This window comes from Lissotriton vulgaris, chromosome 2_1 (genome assembly GCF_964263255.1).
Source record: "Lissotriton vulgaris chromosome 2_1, aLisVul1.2, whole genome shotgun sequence".
NCBI classification, from domain to species: Eukaryota; Metazoa; Chordata; class Amphibia; order Caudata; family Salamandridae; genus Lissotriton; species Lissotriton vulgaris.
This window is the reverse complement of record NC_141687.1, coordinates 353,104,733-353,127,130: the sequence shown is the minus strand read 5'-3', so window position 1 is coordinate 353,127,130 and position 22,398 is coordinate 353,104,733. Positions and strand designations below refer to the sequence as shown.

The following is a 22,398-nucleotide window of genomic DNA, read 5'->3' as shown; positions in this document are numbered from 1 at the left end:
GCTATTGCCATTATAAATTACAATCACTTTTATTTAAGTACTCATTTAAAAAAAATTAAAATCCATTGTTATTTGTAATATCAATACATCTAAGTCACGTAAATACAAAACATGTTGCATTACAAATGCTATAGGTGTCACATTTGCGAAAGTTATAACTATTGGCATTGTAAATGACAAAGCTATTAATTTAGCTATTTTCAAAAACAACACATAAAAAAAATGTCATTTACAAGACCAATAGCTCAAACTTTCCTTATGCGAGACCTATTGCATTGCAAATGCTTGTTTATACTGGCTGGGGGGAGAAGAAAGGACTTTGTCAGCATATACTACTTGCTCTGCATAAAAATCGCTTCTTGCCTTTTTGGGTGAAAATACTTTCTCTAAATTTTGCCATAGAAGCTCAATTATGCCCAAAATGCTTTAAATCACGAGAATTAACTACTCGCTAGCAAATGACTGGTGAAAATTATGATTGTTCACAAACTACAACATTCAAATGCTTTCTAACCTCCATGCACCAGACAACAGATTGATGCTACTCTAATGATATGTTAAATCCATTTTTACAGCGCTTTTGCAACATTAGAAAGTAGCCAGCTACGCAGACACCGGCCATCACCTACTAAATTTTCTCTGAAACCATCCGTAGCTCTGTATTCTACTAAATATGCATCTTTTATTTTTAATCCCAACAGGTTCAGTTTCCATCAAAAGATGGACAGACGCACGCCTTGATTCTACTTCATTCCACCCATTCTAACCTTCAGCCTAGTCGAGCCAGGTTTTGTTCTGCTCAGACATTCCTGTATAGACAGCTACGAGCCCCAGATTTGTTGTGCAGTCAGTTATCAATAAGGTACAATCTTCACTTAGGTCAAAACCCTACACACCCACCAAAATAGGTACACAACAGACCGACTTCAAACATATTAACACACTTCCGGTATGCCATAATCAGCTACCAGTGGAACTTCAATAGTACTCACTACACACCATCTTTCCAATTATACACATAAGCGCCCCATCTCACACAGAGGAGACAACACAGACTGACCAATACCCAGATATGCACAGCAGCACCAAAGCCATACACTTTGCATTACAGTGCCAACTCAACAGCACGCTCGCACTCCAAACCAGAATAGGTCTTTGCACCAATGAGATATGGTTAGCTTACATATACTGCACTCATGCACACACCACTGTTTCGTAGACATTTACCAGGCTAGCAAGGTCTAGAAAACAATCTTCATTGGTCAGGCGATTGACAACAGGCCACCCAGCTAGACGAAAAAACCCATACATGCACAACAGACTACATAAACTTAACAGGAACAAACTGGTTTTACTCACATTAATCAACACAATCTGTTGCTGTTAGACCTGTAACAAATATTTTACTATACGCAACCAAACATGTACAGCCAATTGAACTGTGGACGTCTCAGAACAGCACAAAAAGGTAGCTTCACTTAAAAAAAAAATACATTATACTATCAAACTAATTACAGGGTGCACCATACAACATCAGATAACATGCTCCTTCTTCCTCATGCACATTCTATCTTCTATTTAGTAACACCTTCAGTAATACTACAATCCTAAAAGAATGTATGTGATCACTCAAATAAATAAGCCACCCTGCCTGGTGTAGACACAACTCTAGACATATACCAGATGGCTGTAGCAGTCACACACTTACGCAGGACTAATGGTAGAATCAATCTTATCACCACACAGCCACATTACAGTTGCAAATTATGTTGTCCTCTCCCTCAGATATCAGAATCTCTCAATTAAAACAAGCATTGAAAATGCAATAGGTCTCGCTTTTGATTAAGTTAAAACCATTTGCTTTGCTAATGGTATTGTATAGCAAAGCAAATGGCTTTAACTTAATGAAAGGCGAGACATATTACATTTTAATGCATGTTATGTCAGTGCTCCTTAAGCACTGTTACCCATATTGGTAATACAGGTATGTCACAGGAGCTTTCTGCAGTTCTAAAAGCACCTTCGGAAATCCAATGAACGCCAAATGTATTTACTTGAACTGAATGAAGATTGCGGTCAGTCGTTGTACAGGAACAGGGGATATGGTCAGTCATTCTACCAAAGGTAAAGGAAGACGAGGGCAATAAGTCCACAAATGAAAATAAGACATCAGAGACTCTATAGGCTCATACAAGGTGGCAACATTTCGGTAGGTGCATTCGTGGTTCTCAAGACAAGATGCAAGTATGATGTCAATGGATTCAAAGGTCCGATGGTCAAATGTTGTAGAGACACTGTCACATGAGGTATCTGGGTCTCGACGCCAAACCCCTGCATAAGCCCCTTTACCTGAGCCTCTGAATCTTCGCCCGGCCCAGGGCGGCTTCCCCGGATGGGCACTCCAAAAGAGGAGCACCAGGAAGAGCAGTGCACAGCCCTGGGATGGGCACATGTCCCGGCTCATGGCAGCGGAGAGGGAGAGTAGCACATCCTCCTACTGTGTCTGTGCAGCTGCCCAGCAGGCTCTGCACCGGCCGCTCCGCTCCAGTGTGGGCCAGGTGAACAAGGAACGCATGCGCAAAGCCCTGCCCGAGTGTTAGGATGGACCGAGCTATCCACAGGAGACAAGTCTACCTAAAGCATGATTCACGGTGGCGTGAACGCTGCGCTATTCCAAAATGCGAACATGACATATCAACGTATGACATCCGATGGAGCTGCCATCTTAATAAACAGCGCCGCTGGGCCACATATCTTCAGACTTCATGCAAGATTTAGGCACCACCGCAGGCATATACCAAGCAACAAGCATTTACAATGCAATGGTCTCAGCAATATTATAGGTAGAGCTATTGGCATTGCTCATTTTTTATTTTTTTTTGTTTCCCTAAATAAATGGCATTGTCATTTATATTGGCAATAGCTTAATTGCTCGTCCCTAGCCATGGGTTCCATCATCTGGACTTGAAGTTAATAAATTCTACACAAGTCTACTTTGCTGTTCTGGTCTATGGTCATATCAGCTACACCCCAATACTATAGATTGGCAGCAGATTATACTCTTGCTAATAAACACGAGTTAACAGTGTAAACTGGCATCCAATGGATGTCCAAGACACACGTGGATCAATGGACAATCATTTGGCTTACCCATTAACACAAACCATGTGCACCACGCAGCAACCAAAAGAATGAGACTTCTGGATTGGGGGGAGGGGGGTAGCATATGACGCCACAACCAACTTGAACAAATGAGGCAACTAGAAGCAGAGAAAGCAAAAGGAACTCCTGAATCACGATATTAAAAGTAAAAGTCCTACCTATTCAGCAACTCAGTACACAAGCACACTCCACTCACAGTTGTTACATATATCACAACCAGCAACCAATATTACATGTGCACTCTTCAGCACATTACCGTCACTTTTAAAAGTCGCCAAAAAATAAAATTCCTCAGCACCTCAATGCCTAGGAATCATCAGCACTCTGATGAGCCCCATAACGTTGGGGAGTGCATCTCAAACCACAGGATAAATCTGTTTGCGTTTTGTAGCAGGCGATAACCCCAGTGTACTCTGAACGAAAGGAAGATGGCGCAGCTTGCAACCTAGACAACAAGCGAGTCACATCTGTAACTTATGTTCCGGCCCCAACAGAACAAACATGTATGTGGCTCGTAAATAACGGAATTACTAGCGGTGTTTACGTATAATCAAGCTTCCATTACCATGAATGGATAAACATTTTATTTTACCATTTAAAATCATTACACATCTCGTCCACTCCAAACTGCAAGACAAATAATTAAAATGCACTCAAATATAAAACATCCCTATCGTCACTTAATACGCTTTGTCTTCAACGAAGATCATGTAAAAATGATATTGTGGCTTTTGATTATCTCTGAGGCAACTGCAGCTGTTTGCACGTCGTTCAGTTCCTTGACCGCCGCGTTCATTAACTTAAATAACCGAGCAGGTAACCGGGTTGATGCCCTCGGACAAAACTCGACAGCGTTTCCAGAGCTTATGATTTTAAGAGTTTTAAAAAACCAGACTCAGATAAAATGTCCTTAGTGTCTGCAGATTCGTACAAATACATATCATTGCATAATGATTCTGGAGAGGAGCTGCATAAAAAGTCAAGTGTGTATGAAGAGTTTTAAGTAAAAGGCTTGCTTTAAAATTCTGTGGAGCCGTTATGTTAGCTGACCTTACTCCAAGTTTAGGAGGGATGCGGTGTTACATTAGAGATTATGTGGCACACAGTGTCTTGCAGAATGAAGTTACGGCATGCTGTATTAACGTTTAGTATGGCATGTCACGTCAATGTTTGACATTACGTTTACCTTGCACAGAAATGGCTGCTGCCTGTCCAAACTATGAATAGTATTTCTCGCTAACCTGATGAATGTATTCTCTCAAAACTGAGATCATGCCACCACAGTCTCCTCTCGCAGTAGGCCCTGCTGCAGCCTCGCTGGAGAACCAGCCTGCTCAATTAGCGTCGCACCCAACCCCGTTCCGAAGTACTAACATTACCCACATCATACTCACTGTAACCAAACAAAAGAGTTGCAAGTGTAGCCCTTCAACACCCTTTTTTTAGAACCAGTCTCAGAAACACGTACTGAGGTCGCAGTTATATGGCTACAAATGTAGAGTAGCAATGGCGGGCTACAAATGTAGAGTAGCAATGGCGCTTTAATTGTAGGCTACAAAAACGAATCAAATAAACTTCCAGGCACCATCTAATTCTCAATCCGGGGGAAACTAATTTAAAAGAGGCCCACAATTGCCGGGGGAGGCAGTTCTTTAAGACTACCGTTGCTATTCGAGCGCCTTATGTAATCAAGAAAGTCACTGTCCCGTAGCGCCTGCCTCAAGGAGCGTCTCTGAGAATAGGTAGTCCATTGCACCGCACCAGCATCGAGCGCATTGCACACAGTAAGTTACATGCACTCGTTTAACAGGCGTGTGGTAGAAAGTTACCGATGTGAGCCGGTATTAATAAAAGGCGTACACTCACGCGCAGGCTCGTCTAAAAAAGCAAACTATCGAGTCAGCCGATCGGGAGAAGTGTTTCAAACCTGAATCGCGTACCTGATTTGCTTCGGCTCAATGGCATTGGGGGCGGCTTCCCGACGTCCGACAGAATAGGATAATAAAACAAGAAACGTTTAAAAGGAAAAAACATGTGAAAGTGGCAGCGGTCTGCCTCATGTCCTCTCACGGCCAGACGAGACAAACAATGGCGGACACAAGCTTCAGTTTTTTTTCGGATTTGGGGGCGTGTTCGGTGTTCAAAAGTAGGCGTGGCTAAAAAGTGGAAAGAAGAACACCGAACACACCTCCAAATCCGAAAAGGACGGAGCCTATTTGGAGGGACGGCTCTCTCCTCCAATGGCTGGCCTCCGTTTAGGAAGCCAGCCAATGGGAGAGAGCCAAAATGAGAGGCGGGACAATTCGTCCACTCTGAGAATCATTAAATCTCGGAACATCCGGTTCTGCCTTTGGCAGAACCGGATAGTACCTAGACCTAAAAACACACAGACCCCAAGTAAAATCATTAACAGCCCCCCACAAACAGGCTAATGATTCTGCGGACGTGGGAGAAAGTGGATGGTCCTACAGAACTACAAGACACTGGGAGACATATCCAACCCCAACAGCCCTTAAAGACAAGTAGACTGTAAAAGACCTCCCTGTCAGCATTGTCCCCATTAAGAGCGAGACAAAGGATTGGCAGCAATTAACATAACAGACACACTAATGTGCGCCCATCATCTCTGGACGAGTTAGGTTTGACTTAACCAGTTGTAAATTTTAGCCTTTTTTTGATGTTATGTCAGACTCACATCATCTGTGGAAATCAAGCTTCGTCGTCTGGCGGATGCTGGTAAAAATACTGTACCACGTGTGACCGTCTGGCGGAGCAAGAATTAACGTAAGTGTGTAACTGACCACCGAGAGGAGATGCCAGCTGCCTTGTTAACTTGAACGTTACCAAGAGAGTGTAAGTGAAAGGCCAACCCTTAGCCAGCTTCTCTGCAGGTCTCCCTAGCAGAGGCGCTCCTATGCACGAGACCCGACAACAAAATACAAAGGGTTTCTGAGGACACAGATCACAATCTGGGGAAATAGGACAATCTGCCTAAGGGCAAAGGGAGACACAGGGAAGTACTGAGAGAAGGAATTGAACACAAAATAGACAATCAGTGTTTAAACATACAGAGGTAGTTTGTCTAAAAACACGGAAAACAAATAGTTCACTACTTTCACATACCACACATGCCCCAGTAGAGACAGGAGACATGCCAGTCTAACAACGCAGAAGCTTCTATAGAAAACACACGGATCTAGGCAGACAGATGCGAACGGGCTGCACTCTAAACTCTTAGTTAACACACAGCGTTCTACAAAGAAAATACAGGCTTCAAAATACATGACAAACAGAACGCAGCAACACCAAGACACTGCATAGGATGAAAAGATATTAGTTGCATAACACACCAGACGCTTGCTATCGTTTTAACAGTTTCATAGTATACAAAATCTATCTTCTCATAGGTCCACTTAGAAAAGTGCATGAACACTTTTAAACTAAAAACCGAACATTTGTAACTTCGCCAACACAAGCCAGGGGAGGGGGCAGTCTATGTTGTCACACTGGGTGTAGGTTTAAACGTCTCATGTTGCACATCTCCGAACACAGGGAGATGCAGGCTCCGCACTCAGTCTTGCCCCAGAACTGCAATCCATAGACCGGGAATCCTCTCACCTTCAACGAGACTGCCCCTAAAGCACAACAACATCAAAGAGGGCCTCAAACTCAGTAGATTCACAAACAAACTTTAAATCGGACGTATTAAATCCTATGCCTTACAACCATTAAGGTAAATGTATTGTATTTCCACCTGCCATTTCGTTTCGAGACCAGAAGTGTTCATAGCAGCAGCACCTGTACCGCTTGTAAACAACTTACTTTTCTCCTCCGTACTGGCATGAAACCAACAAACTGACTGAAATGTTCGGTTTCTATCAGTTCTTTCAAACCCTGTTTAACAGAAAAGGCAGCTGAAACGCTCAAACCAAAAATACGCTTAAGTAATTTTATCGAGCATAGAGATGAACACACTTGTTTGAATCTGACATAGCAGGAAAAGAAGGTTGTCCAGCAGAAAGCTAGCTGCCATAGCAGTTCAGCAGAGGCACCACAGGGTATTGTATTCTTATCCCATCGGCAAACCTCTTCATGCCCTGCTTCCCTTTACACTGAATGTGAAATAAGAGGTGGCGAACAAGTCTGTATTAAGAGCATTTAAAAACACCAGCAGCGGCGGGATCTACCTGATTAGCATTCAGCAAACGACGTGAACGCATGGGTTCTCATTCTCAATAGTCTTGTCCTGCAACGGAAAGAGGATCTGAAAACAAGCGCGGTACCGCAAAGGCTGCTGCGTGTTTATTTTCGTATTGCGCTTTCACTTTAGGTGAAAGCACGTTGCGAAAATAAACACGCAGCTGACTTAGCTAAAGCTGAATGCGAAGAAAAAAATGCATAGGGAGTAATGAAGGGGAGAGTGTCACGCCGCTGGTAAAAGATCAAATCCCGGTGAGCTTGGCCAAAAGGAGACAAGGAGGCAACAAGGAGAGACTAAGAAGCCTCCTTTACAATCAAAAACCAGGGTTTTGCTTGGAAGCAGACGCTAGCCAATTAAAAAGATGGGTGGGGCTTCAACTCCGCCTCCGAGAGATTCGGAATTTGTATTGATTCCAAGAAGCTCTCTGATGCAGAGAGCAACGCATGCGTACTACTATTTCTAGCCGAGACCTAAAAACTCCATTGTCGACAAACTTGACAGTAAACCCTGGCATCAACATGTCTGCCTTTGCTTCAGCACTAAAACACACAGCCCCAACAGATCTGATCTGTGTCACCCTCTTGTTCCTCAAACACTAGATAACCATCACAACTAAGTCTTTCCCTCAAAGTTTTCCCAATGAGTGACAAAAAATACAAGAAAGTTCATCAACTAGTTATGTAAATACAGTGCTTCCAACCAGCACTTTTCTGTAAATCACCAATAAGATCATTTAGATTAGACAACAAAAGCAGCATAAAGGCAGCACCTTTGAATGCAAAACAAACATTGGCAGGGCCTGTAGTTCTTGTCTTTATACCGTCAGTGCTTCACTTTTGACTTAGGCAATGTTTGTCTATAAAGGTATTGTTAAAAAAGTAAAATAATAGTGGAGAAAAAGTAGTCATGTCTTACGTTATCTAAAAACTGATCGCTGAATTAAATGTTTTCAATTTTATAAATGGCTTGTTAATTTTCCAAACACTTTTTACTCAGGGACCTGAAGAGAATTTGAAAAGAATAAGTGTCAGAATTGAAAGGAAATGCTTGCCAAGGCATAATTTACGTTCTACAGTATTCAGTCATTTGCTATTCTGTAGTAACTAGCCAAATGAAGAGATTTAATGGACCTCTAGGAAAAGTGTCATGTCAATTTCACTTTCTGCCTGATACTTGCAAATTACTAAAGACCCTCAAATGGTCCTTCCCAAAGCACAATAAAAGTCTTGGTGTGCCAAAGCTTGTGCTGTCATGCCATATGTGGAATCCATGAGATAAAACCAAAAAAATCAACCCGTAATATCTGCTGTTCAGCCTTGCCAACAACAAGCTGGGTGGAATGGGAAGCAACACAGCTCGGAAAGGGAGACGCTTACACGCTCACATAAGGCAAAACTGTTAGGAGGCATGCCCATCAACCAACACTATACTAGGCCACACAGTAAATAAACCACCCATCACCAACTGAATAGGCATGGAATAACTTAAATCCTGTGGCAGATCTTTTCAATTTAGTCCACCGCTGCAGGTTCAAACAAGTTGCATACCATAATCGCTTTTTGACATCTCACAATGACAATGGGATTATATTAACGTCTATTCCAACAGATCTCTCCACCATTTCTCCTTTTAACCTAATCCTAATCCTAATCAGGTCCTTTTATGATTACCATAAAAGGATCTGTCGAGCTGCTCAAAGGTGCCAGCTTACTGAAAAACAAACTGTGCATCTACCTCTCATACTTCTTCCTACATTATATTGCTAAGCGCTTCATCCCATTACATGATAATTAAGTCTCTGTGGTCATCATCCACGACATGGAAACACTTTCCACAGCGGATCAAAACAATGGAACACACTTCCAGTCACTCACTCTGCATAGCATAGCATTTCACCCATTTCATCAAGTGCTTGAGAACCCAACATAGGGGTAGAAAGCAATTAATAAATGTTGCAATATAATACAAGTTAGCCAATCGTAAAGAAGCTATGTTACAGGGGAGGAGCAAACAGATGAAGAAGAGAAACCATTCAATAAGAAGCAGGCAAATGAAAGCGACAATAAAGCCAATCAATGATGAGCCATGGGCTATTGTGAACAACAAATTCACAATAGCTCTTTTACAATCAGATGGCTTGCTTGACCAAAATAACCAATGACCCAAATATACACTCCAAGCCAAATGTTCTGGCTACATTAAGGGACAAGACTTTCTTATACAGAGGAGTAGCAGAGCATGCGGACCTCATAGTACAGTGACACCACAGACAGCCTCAAATCAGGTCTATCTTTTTAAACCGTAGTAGCAGGTGCAGCACAGGCTTTCTTTTGCACACAAACTTTTACAGAAGAAATGGTCGACATTAAACTACATACAGGTCTGACCTTAGTGCTAACAATGGTATACTGTAGTGCTAGAGAAATTAAGATGTATTAAAATGGGGAAATATATTGATGTCATTTCTGTTTGGTATAAGCTTTAACTTCTCAAATAATAGCACACAGTTCTTGACAGGGGCGAGCTACAAGCAGGGAAACTGGAAACTACCTGTTGTACTAAACAGAAACTATTATTGGATTTATGTGAAATTGATGATAAAGCAGATTACGTTTTAATATTCAATATTTGTGCACAAAATTTTCGTATTCTGTGAGAAGCAGTATAAGACCTCGAGGGGCATACAGGCAGCACCTGGCTTAGACATAGCTGGACAGTCGAATAATCTATTCTTAAGTCTGGTTTGGCAGTACCAGACCGTATGTGACCAAAGAAAAAGAGCGTTAGGCAGCCACTGACAGAGGAACTTTGACGCCGTCCATGGTATTCGGTTCATACTATTCACTGGGCGGAATTTGGGAGATTCCACTGAGATTACCCACATTATGTTCAATAGAGTAAGCCTGGCCTGGTTAGGGTGAGAAGTCAAATAGCAAGGTAGTTCAAATGAGTGGTGCATTGGGAACAGTTAAGTCGGATTCAGTGGGTGTAATCTATTTATTATGAAAGGTTATGACATACATGAAAGGCCTGAAATATTTGTTATGAAAAGTATATGTTAAAGTTAAAAGAGTTGTATGGATAGATTGTTAAAGTCTGTAGACAAATGGGTCTAAAATAGATTCCGGCAGATTACCTTAATAGGCAAGGGTTTTGTTAAGCCCCCTCTGACAAACTATGGTGCTGGAGGAATTGCATTGATTTTTAGGCCTGGTTTGACAACACAGCTGGATGCAAGGGTTTATGTGATCACTAGAAAGAGCTGTAAGCAGTACTAAAAGAGAGACTTTAAGTTGCTAACCGACAAATTAATCAGGAAGGGTTTTACATTGTGAACTCCATGACAAGTACAGGAAGAGGCTTTACATTCTGAAATAAATATATTAGAAATAGATTTTACATTGTTTACTAGCCGACAAAGGCAATAGGAGGTTTCCTACACGAATTCTTTTAGGTTCAAACTAAACAAAAGTTTGTTTATGGAATAAGAAACTATTTTACATTGAGAAATGTTGTGTCAGACACAATCTGAAGAAAGTTGGGTACTTGTTCTCACGTTTCATTCCTCTTTTCATGTACTGTTGGCTGTATAACATGTGAGTGCAGGGTGAGCGATGTGCGTGTGATAGTTCCGGCTAAAATATTCTCCATCCTGCACTATCGGCATAGCCAATGCATATTTATTTTTCTTAAAATAAGCAGGTCAGATAAATGATCCAAATTACAACAAAACAGGAGAAGATACTCTGGTTTCTTTAGCAGCAGATCAAATTATTGGAAGGTTGGTAGCGGTGGAGCTTCTAGTTTCCAGAGTTAGAGGCTGCTGCGTAATTGGTAGCTCTCCATTCTACCTTCAGCTCCAGGGAGGATCTTAATGTGATGTTTACACTATGCTGCAGCAGCGTAGTAGCAAGACTGAACCACTGGAATGTTGAGTGAAAGAGAACCAAAACACTTATTCAATTTCAAGAGTGCCAACATGTCAGCAAACCAAGCGGTGCAATCAAGACTAAAATGCAAGCTGTAGGCAAGGGGTTCAGGCAAAAAGGTTCCATCAAGGCAATCTGCCAAACAAACTGTGTCACCAAGGAAAAACACCAAAGGCAGGGGACAAGCAAAGTAATCCGCCAAATGCAAGGTGCCAGCAAGATAAGCTACTGAAGCCAAGGTGGCAGTAAGGCAATCATTAAAAAGGAAAGGAGTAAAAATTATAATTATTCAAGTGCACAATGCAAGCAAGACATATCACCCTAACACAATGTGAGCGGAGTCATTCAATAAAACACCCCACCATAAAGTGTAAGGAAAGCAAAATCAGTCACGTTAGGTGTGAGCAAGACAAATGATCAAATCGCTAAGTGCTTTCAAGTTAATCTTCCAGGTGCAAGAAATAAACCATGCAAATAGGGAAGCACAACATGAGCAAGTCCATCCCCTAAATAAATAAACTATAAGGCAAATCACCCACAAGCAGAGTGCCCGTAGGACAAAGAGCAAATTGCTGCATGACGACAAATAAAGGAGGCATGCAAGGCAATCACTTTTAGTCAAGAGTGAACACATGGCAATATTTCCAAAAATTCTAAAGAAATTTTCGAGCAAATAAGTGATCCAAATTATGGATTCAGGCCATTTAAAACAATGGGTTCCCTGCACACACAAAAAAACAGTGTCCTAGAAATCAGCAAGAAAATGTGTACCCACTGAAGAAAAAAATGTCAAACAGAATAAAGGTGGATTACCCTTTCGAAGGAAAGAGGCATCACTTTGGGAAGTATTTTTTAAACCAATACATCACAAACGTTAAGTATTTAATAAAAGGTTAGAACACACAAAACGAGCATTGGTAATGCCAATATGTTCGGCTTTAAAGGCATGATGTATGGTAATGTGAGGCATCACAAGTAAATAGATATAATATAGATAATATAAATATGTATTTTGCAGGTTAAAAAAGGTCCAGTGACAGTTGAACTGTCAAGCTGGACCTAAAAATTCATGGAGGCTAATGACGGCCCTCACATCTGCGCTGCTGGGAAAAAAAAGCAACTCACATTTTCTAGTTCTCTAAGACGCTTTAATAGTATTCCAATGTACTGAGTGCCCCCTCATATTTCAAGCTGAGGCAGCTAGATAAATAAAATGATCAGTCGCATGGAGGACATGCATTTTTGTGGGATCAAATTGTGTCCAATCAAAACATGTACTCTGGCCTACCAACAAGTGGTCGGAGCAAAAGCCCCTCTCTAGTGATGCTAGCGTAATTGCCTGGCAACAGATGCGTGGTCAACCTAGACCATAAAAATAAATGTGGTTCCTCCAGGGTGAGGCTCACTGTATTAAGAGGTCTCTGGTAACATATATGGCCTACGCACTTGGTGGGCTAGCAAGCAAATCAACATGTAAAGCTAAGTCAAGTATCAGGCTTTGCTCGAAGAGCCATAACAAGAACTGAGCTACGGACATATTTAGCATTCAGATTGTCTAGGGTTATTTCAAAGTGCTCTCAAATACAGGGAAATAAGGTAAATGCCCAAGATCACATATTTTGGTCAAGGGAAGAAGCTGGTGTTGAGCCCAAGTTTCATATTGTTCAATTCCTACTCCTCATTTTACTTTCAAGGGTTACTGCTTTGTCTTTAATGCGTCGATAAACAATATCAGTATACTGTGCTGAATAAATACATTATACGCCTAGAACTCTCCCCCCTCCCCCGCCCGACTTCACGCACCTCAACTTCTGTTTTATATTAGAGGGCCAGCCTAAGGTTAGCAAAAAACGAAAAGTAGACGCCAAATAAACGAGCCTTCACACGGGAAGGCTCGCGAGGCAGCCATGGGTGTTTGGTGGCGGGTCACGGTCAGTGTTAAAGCCTAGTTTGACCAGAGCCGATGCATTCAGGGCTGTAAAGCAGTAAAGCTTCGGCGCTCCTGCGTTCACTACAGGCGTCAGCTGCTGCTGAGCACAAATGGGAGGAGCCAGCATGCCGGTCTCTCCCAAGCAGCAACAGAAAGGGCATTTTTGGGGGAGGGGTGGGTTTCATTGGTGACGAAAGGGAAGACCTCCAAGGAGTGGGCAGGAGACTGACGCGATATACAGCAAATAGAGCATGCGCACGAAGCGGCGACTATTAAAAACACACAAGAAATTATAAACATCTTTGTGCTTCAGCAGGAAATGCTCCCCTCTCCCAAGCAGAAGTGGTATGGTCTGGCTATGGGCTGCCTTTCGCCGAGACACACAACAGTCCATGGCAAAGGGCAGCAATAATTCCTCCAAAGAAGAGACTGTGTCCCTGTTGCAAAGGCGCAGACGACCGGACTGCCAAGATGGCGCTCTGAACAGGGCTCTCGCCCGCTACAGAGAAGGCATAATGCTGGAGCTAAAGGTCTATCGGCACCGCCAGGCCAACCCCGATGCTCTGCCGGGATGGAGGGGTGGGTAATTGGGCAAGGGAACCCGTCTCTGCAGCAGTCTGGATGGTAGTTGAGTAGGAAGGAGATGGGGGAGGCAGGCAGATTTTGCATGCTTCAGAGCGTCACACTGTTTACCACAGCATTCCGACACCCCGTACAAGGCCGTCACACTCCTGGTCTGTTTAATCTTCATTCTACCAGCACCCCGCGAGATATTAAACATTAGAGAGGGACGACTGCCCGTGCCTCCGGATCCCAAACTGCACCCATACAATTCCACCTTATGGGAGATAGCGGCCCTAGTACCCTTTGCGCACATAGAAATTCTTCGACCCTAGGGGGCAGACCGACACAATACATGCACCGCCCGAACCTTTCGACCAGGATAAACAGTCACTGCTGCAGTGCCGTCTAATCTGCACTTTAACACTTCTCTCAGCTGAGCCCATAGGCTTGTACTGCCTGCCTTTCATACGCCTCTAACAAAGAAACAGTCCCTACTGCTGCCAGCACCTCACAAGCTGCATACAGGGGTAACATCCCTGCCTGCTCGTCTCACAATATCAATACAGTCCAAGGTCACTTCTAAAGTGCTAAAGACTAAAAGGCATTCGAGCTCCGGGCCCTTCCTTTACCCATTCACAGGGCCCAACCCTGTAAGCACACACATATTATATGTATATACACACACATGCCCAACTTCAAGACAGTACACTGGGTCTCACAGACCTCACACACTTCCCCGCAGGTGATTAATGGATTTTGTGTAACATCCGCCACACTAATGCATTCTGGGCATCATAGTCTTGTTTTGCTACAACTGATTAGACTGAAATCAATGATTTGTGGTTTTAAGTTCATGGCTGGTTCAGTGTCCGCACTCAGCTAGAGTGGGGCGGCCACGCTATATCCACATTCAAACTGTTTCCACTTCCTAATTACTCCCAGTGCTGCATCTACATAGACGACACCCCTTAGAACTCTCAGCAGTAAATGCATTTAACCAAACGCGTCTTTGCCACACGCTATCTCCTTGCAATGCAACGGACGAAAAAGTATACAGCACTGCCCAAATATAACAAAGGTACCAATAAAATGCCACTAGTTATTTGCAGATTCCACCAAAACCAATGGTAACATTGAAATGCACGCACGGCCCTTCGTGAAATATGAAGCTTTCGTTTCACCTTAAAAAAGTTTTATTTTTTAATAAATGTATTCCTTAACAAATTGGCAGAATGACTCACTAACATTCGACAAAACACACCACAAAGGATGTCTGTGACGAGCTCTCGAGAAAACGGTACTTTTGCTAGCTCAGAGGTTAACGTAATTTCGGGGGTTTCAACGATCAGACACGTGACAGAAAAAAAAAATCTTCACAAACCCGGGTGATTTGCAGCCAAGTAACCTGGCAGATGTCTTAAGAGAGGATAACCCTTCCCAACACAGCAAATGCAAGCGGGTCTGAATGTTCTCCCTGCTCTCTCGATGCTTTCACTGTTGTGTCGGTGACTGGGGTTACCTTGTGCGTCGAGGCCCAATGTTTTTGGCTTGACTATTAAGCCTCTCTCTGGTGCAGGGACCTCAAAATCTGTACCATGCTCTGTAAATAGCACTTACCAGCACTGTAGATGGAAAGCCGCCGGGCAGTGGTCACAACAGAGTAGGTCCCCTCCTTCTCTGCAACTGTCACAGCTATCGTGGTTAGTGGCCCTGCCGCTCCTCCTGCTTTCCTTGTCTGGCTTTCTGCTCCTCTTCTCTCCATCCTCACATTTGGGGGGAGCCAAGAGGGCCTGGATTTGCTAGGGGGAAAACAGACAAAGCTTTAGACATTGGCCACTGGACGAACTCAGGTCTGGGATATACAATGCCCACTACATCCTAAATTACTGGTCAGATCAATTAACTACCAGTGTAAGTGTAGGGACAGACATTCATAAACAGAGGATGGGGGAGGGAGGGCAAATGCACGTAACGTTGACTCCAGACTATGCTCTTTTGGCGAGGGACTGGACTAGGACAAAAGAAAAGCCAGAGAACATTCATATATCTAGCGTTTGTTCAGGGCACAGTTTCCAGTTCCAGATTGAACCATAGTGTTTTGGTTACAGACTACAAGGGGCTATGGCATGGTTCATGCAGAGACACGGCTCTCTAATAAGCGATTATACATAGCGCAATCATGGTAAGATTATGATGAACCGATTCAGAAAGAGGATGGCTTCAAAGCAAAGCCACTCACAGTTCAGGACTAGTACAGGCCAAGAAGTGAAGATTGGAAGCAGTGCGAATTAGGTATGTTAATATGCTTTAAATGCCCAATGGCTTGTGGAGAAGTGTGGCTCAATGGTTAGAGCGGCAGATTCTGATGCAGAAGTCTGGCCCGGGACCAGGGTTCAATTCCCGCCTCGGCGGGTCTTGGGCTCAATTTCCTCAGACCTGATAATTCTCGCCTCAGTGCCTAGTCTAATCATGAGTCCTACTCTGGGCAATTGCTTGCTTAATCTCCACAACGGCCCCAACAACGCTAGGATGCCTGGCTTCACCTTGGGGGTGCCCAGGAGTGACACTTCACAGGGAAAGGCCAGGAAGGGTTCCTAGGCGGTATTCGTACAAGCGCCAAGAGGCCTCTGGGTAGTCGTGCGCTCTACAAGTACCTCTACATTTACAATGTCTGGAATTGGCACTACTTCACAAGACATCGGTCTTCCTTGTGAAATCCTCGGATTAGAGGGCGCAAACTGGTGTAACCACCCAAATGCCATTTTGCGATTACCAGGTGAAGGTTCTTTCATACGCCTTAGTGGGCATATATGGCTTTAGGCAGTATACAGATCTCTGAAGTTTCCTCTAATGTCTTTTTTCCTGCTATTTTACCAACATCGACTCCTCTCATCCGAACCACACCCTGCTCTGAGCTTTGAAGACACCTTAGGGCAGCATAAAGTGTGATATATGTAACCGAACATAAGACCACATGGTTGACTCTGCCCCACCCCTACCAGGCTGTCGGGAGCACCACTGTGTGATGTCATCTCAATTTCCCCCGAGGCATACGTCCATGGACAAGAGGTCTCTCTCTACTTTGGCATTTTATTTGTTAATATCAATTAGCCTTCGCACACATATGACAGAAATTCCCCTTACTCTACATTGCCATTTACAGTGGTAAAGACAGCCCTTAAATGCAAATTGCACCCCAACGACTAAAACATTAGCCTCAAGTTTCTATGTCATCATCAGAGTACACAAGATAAAAGCACAGGCACTTGGAGTCAACAGCAGAATAATGCTTGGCCAAATCAAGCAGAGGCAAGATTATAGGCGCGCTCGAGATAAGCAGTACTAAAATTCAAATGCAGCATCGAAGGCTGACCATAAGCTGTCTCAAATATTCTGAACAAAGTGCAGCGTTATAGGCTATATTATGACCCCCCTATGAGATCTGCACACATGCCCGGAATCCCAAAAGACAATGGTTTTACGTTAATGGTGTGAAGTTGAAATGTACAGTATGACTTCCGAAGTATACATTTTGTGTGCAGGCGATACACGCCAAAACTATCCAAAGCTAGCACTTCACGTATGATACCGATCATACATACGCACATGTGCGCCTACACAATACATGCTCAAAATACGCACTCCCGGTGGGCGGCTTATTCATAATAAGCACTCAATGCCCCCTTCCATAGGCAGCTCCGGGTTTTGGATCGTGCCGGGTACAAGCGGTCTCCGACTGACCTGCATGTTATATGTAAAAGAGAACGATGGGGGGCACTTGCACCCCTGCCCAATAGGTCAGCTATATGCATTCCTTCCACCACAGCAATAGGCTAACGGTTGAACCCCTTAAGCGTAACTACACTTTGCCCCATCCCTGTGTATACTCCCTTAGCTCTCTCTGCGTGTGGGGCAGAAGGTGTGTTTGGCAGAGCACACCGCGGTACACAGCCTCTTTGTGAATGATAGCTCTGCATATAACAACATCCACACACGCTAGGCCAGATCCCTTATATCGGAGATGATGAACAAACTACTACTGCGGTGATGGTTTCCTGCGTCCCCATTGGGAACTTTTCATGCTCACCTCCATGAGTCCCCCAGAGGTGTCCAGATCGTACATTATGGTCTTGGGTTCCATTCTGTCAAGCATTCACCCGGCAAAGGCTCCAGGCCCAGGGACCCTGCTCCTGCAGTCAGCTGGTGTCCGTGTGGTCCCTAGGCCAGAGGCGTTCCCGAATCACTCGCCAAAAGGGTTCAGCTTTTCCTTGGGTTGAGATCGGTGTCCAACGAGTGGTGTCCACTAATCCTCGGAGTTGATACTTTAACCAGAGGGTAATACTCTTGCTCTATTCCTCCTCTATTGTCCAGCGGAGGGTGTCTGCCGGAGATGTAGTGGGCTCCTGCTTCCACGCCACGGAGGGGTACCACTGACCACCGTTCGTCGGGTCCTGCCACTGCCCTCGGCCTAGCCCACCCTGAGAGAGCCGTGGCTGGCGGGGAGCCCGGGACCCGCCATTGCCCAGCCCTGGAGGCAGGACGGGCTCTCTTTATAGCCGGAATGGCCCAGCCGGCGGCGAAGATCGCTGCCCCTGTCACTGCCCCTCCTGTCGCCGCTTTCCTTCCCGGTCTCAGGCTCCCGCGTACGTGCCTCCACCGCCAGTAACACGCACTTGGCGCAAAGTGACTGCCCGCCGCCTGCAGTCTGCGCAGGCGCAAAAACAATTAACACAAAAGAAGGACATGCCACAACAAGTCAAACGAAAGAACGACCGAAGCTTAGTGATGGTGCGTTCGTCGCCATTTTAGTATGGAAAATTTAACGTGTATACCACAATATAAACACCAAAAGCATATTAAAACAAAAAAAGCACGAACTAGCTAAGTGTTTGTTGATATGTCCAATAGCTATGTCGTTTTTTTTAGAAACGTAGCACAATACAAAAAGTCCAATGTTGGTTACATTTTTTAGTAAATTCATCAATAGGAAAAGTATATGCATCACCTAATTTCTCTAAAACATTACATATTTTTTCTCCAGTTGCTATATGTGCAAAAGATCGCATACAAATTCATTTCCAATATGGCTTGACTATCAGCGTAGGTTCTGACAAAACCTATCAACTTTGTCCTCTTTCCGTGTCCATGAATGAGCTGTCCAGCACAGTGCGCAGAATCCGCGCTTTGTAGCCATACTGATGAAGAAGAGGAGAATGGTGGCGATTCTGTTCGAATCGTAAACGTTTTTTACTGAGGAGGCATTCTTTCCAACACAGCTTGTGCCTGTGACCTGACAACGAGTCTATCGCTGCAAGGCTGATTTGTAATTCCACCGCGCCCCCTTCTGACGTCACAGGCGGTCCGTGACGTTCGGTGTCCATCCATCTTGGTACAGGGACATGCCATCTTAGTAGGGGAAGGTTGCGTATTTTCTCAACGTATACTACTGCCCATTCCAATGTCAATGATCAGGCTTGCTGACGGCAACGAAATATCATTTTTATAGACAGAGCAGAGTTGACACTGCGCATGATCCCTCGTTTCCGTGTTCGTCATCTTCCTTCCCCCCACCCTCGAACTGTAAACACTGACTGCCGGTGCAATAGAAAAGAAAGGCGGACTTCGATTGTGTTGTGAAGGATGTTTGGAAACAAAAGAAATAGAAAGAAGGCGACACAAAATTTTGTGACACCGAAAGACACAAAAGCGATAGATCTGATTTGACGAAACAACGACCCAACCATTAGGGTAACCACCTGGCAAGGAGGCAAGTTCCGGGCAGTGAGTGTAAAAATTCAGGACATAGCGTCAACATTCAGGACGAGGGTTCGTTTTACCGACACATCCGAATAAAGCAAGCAGTTTTCAGTGTTGGAATTGGAAACAATTCATCCTGCAACCCATAAATTGGGTATCAAGGTGTGGCAGAGGAAAAGGTTGAGTCATGAGGGGCAGAGTCATAAAAAGTTGAGTCGTAACAGTGAATGTATACATTAATGTTTGTAAAAAAAACAAAAACGACCGCAAACATGTTGACAACAAGGGAAAAAATGACAGTAAATCTGTTCTTGATTACCTAATTAGCCATTAAGAGGCTGCATTTATATCTGATAGGTTTAAGACATCTGCTCTGCAGTGCTTGAAAGGTACTCATTGTCCCATGGTACCATTTAAAGTACTCTTGCTGCAGTGATCTTTGTGTGCCCAGCCATTTTCAGTGCATTATAATAACAGTTCGATAACTCTGGTAGCTAATACAGACTCGGGAGAGTTCAGTGTTCTGTCCAGTCATAGTTTTGACACGTAAAGTAGCATAGAGGGTTAATGTGCCTGTTACAAAGCACATTGTTTAACATACAGATAGCAAATTTGTATTTTTTTGTAGACGGCTAAGTAGGTTACAGCTTTTGATACAGAGATCCTTTAGTTAAGTCCAGTTCATAGGTTGTAATCCTAATGTAGCACAGTGAGCTATAAACTATCATCAAGGAGTTCCATGCAAACTGCAAGTCATGGGTTTAGATCCTTATTGTTTGCCCCCCAATCTGTTGTTAATCTAAGTTTGAAAAGAAGGGTTCCTTTGGGAAGTAATACAGTCTTTTTTGTAAAGACAAACTCAATTCATGCATTACATTTTAAATCCTGACTTTGTGTTTATCCCAACAATGCACTCTTACCATATATTGTCTACTAGTATGGACAATATGCGACTCTTACACCTTTAACCCTCATTGACTTTTGTAATTGTCCTGTATATATTGATTTACACACATGAATGATTTAGTATCTCTCTGTGTGTGAAGTAAAGCACCCAGTCATGCTACACTGGAATAAGTAGTGTTATAAAATAATTAAAAGGAAAAAGAAATTAGTAAGTGCCATTAAAAAAAACATTGGTGTGATTACTCATACAGGTAGATATCATTGGTAGTTTTACTGTTACGTATCTACCTTACTAAAATTATATTACTTGTGATATTAAGCACAACATATATTACTTGTAATCTTAGGCATACTGTTAGATTTGGAGGTCTCTAGTTGGCACATGTAGGTACTTGTGACAAATAGGGACCCTTGCCTCTAGTCAAGGTAAAGGGGATACACTCCTAAAATAACCCCTACTCACCCCCTTGGTAGCTTGGCACGAGCAGACAGGCTTATTTCAGAGACACTGTGTAAAGCATTTGTGACCACATACAGTAACACCACACAGTTGTATATCAAAAATAAGTATTGTTTATATAGATTTAACACAAGACCACAAACTATAAAAATACACAATACTATACTTATGATGGTGGTTTTAGCTTAGTTCAGTTCTTAAGATGCAACACTTTGCGCAAATGTACCTTACGATGCGTTGCGCTTCCACAACAAGCAATGTTGCAGCGAGGGAAATGTGTCAAGGTTCCGGTGCAAAGAAATAAAGACGTAAAGATCTTCCAGATGTGGCACGCTTCTCCGAGGATGCGTGAAGTCTCGGTTCGATGCGTCAACTGCAGCGGCGACACCCTTGTTCAGAGATGCGACGGCAACAGCTCCGACTGCAACACTCTTCTCAGACGTTTGCGAGAAGCTTCCGCACGATGCGACAACTACAGCGGCGACATCCTTGTTCAGAAATGCGACGGCAGCAGCTCCCACAGCGGCGCTCTTCTCCGGGGGATGCGAGGCGCTGTTCCTGGATGAGGTGCAATGCGACAGCTACAGCGGCGACACCCGTGTTCAGAAATGCAACGGCAGCAGCAGCGACGGCGACACCCTTCGTCCTCGTTGCGAGACACTTCTCTCGATGCAGTGCTATGCGACAGCTCCAGCGGCGACACCCTTGTTCAGAAGTGCGACGGCGACATGCTTCCTCTTCATTGCGAGACGCTTCTCTCGATGCAGTGCAATACGACAGCTCCAGCGGCGACACCCTTGTTCAGAGATGCGACGGCAGCAGCTGCAACGGCAACACTCTACTTCCTCGTTGAGTCGCGCTTCCAGCTCCTTGCGACACGCAGTCCCTCAGAAGGCCCAAAACAGCAGAAGGCACTTCCAAAGAACTCTGGGGAGCTGGGGGGTGAAGTCTGTTGTCCCTGAGACTTCAGCAGGAGGCAAGCTCTTTTCCAAGCCCTTGGAGACCCTTCACAAGTTAAAAAAAAAAGTACACAAAGTTCTTTCTCCTCTCGTTGGCAGTCAGGCAACCACTGCAGGCCAATCCCCTAAGCAGCACTTCAGCATAGGAATAGTCTCTCCTCCGTTTCTTCAGGTTCCTCTCCTCAGCAGAGATTTCTTCTTGTTTGTCCAAAAGTGATATAATTTCATGGGATCAGGGTCCCATTATTTATACCCCAAAATCCTTTGTTCTCTGAGGAGAGAGGGGCCTTTGCCTAGTCCAAACCAGTTCTGGAGCACTCTGTTTACATGACTCATTCTTTCCTTTCACAGTGCAGGGCAGAAACATCAAATGCCCCCCATGAGGTGGAGCCATCATTGTGGAGGGAAAGCACAGCCCTGGAGCACTTTGTTGACAGGATTCCTTTTTTTCTTTCACTGTGCAGGGCAGAGACATCAGCCGCACCCCAGGAGGTGGAGCCAGCATTGTGGAAGGCAGGCACATCCCTATT

At 44.0% G+C, this 22,398-nt stretch overlaps 1 protein-coding gene across 2 annotated transcripts in view; it reads right to left on the bottom strand.

Annotated features, from left to right (window-relative positions):
- PHF12 (PHD finger protein 12) overlaps positions 1-18,503 on the bottom strand; it is a 375,664-nt gene extending 357,161 nt beyond the window's left edge. For both annotated transcript variants that reach the window (XM_086955134.1, XM_086955135.1), the window contains exons 1-2: positions 17,874-18,503; positions 15,404-15,585 (exon numbers count right to left, since the gene is read on the bottom strand). In XM_086955134.1, coding sequence (XP_086811260.1) covers positions 15,404-15,585; positions 17,874-17,939 — 248 coding nt within the window. In that variant the 5' untranslated portion in view covers positions 17,940-18,503. The remainder of the gene's footprint in view (positions 1-15,403; positions 15,586-17,873) is intronic.
- Positions 18,504-22,398: the final 3,895 nt, after the last annotated feature.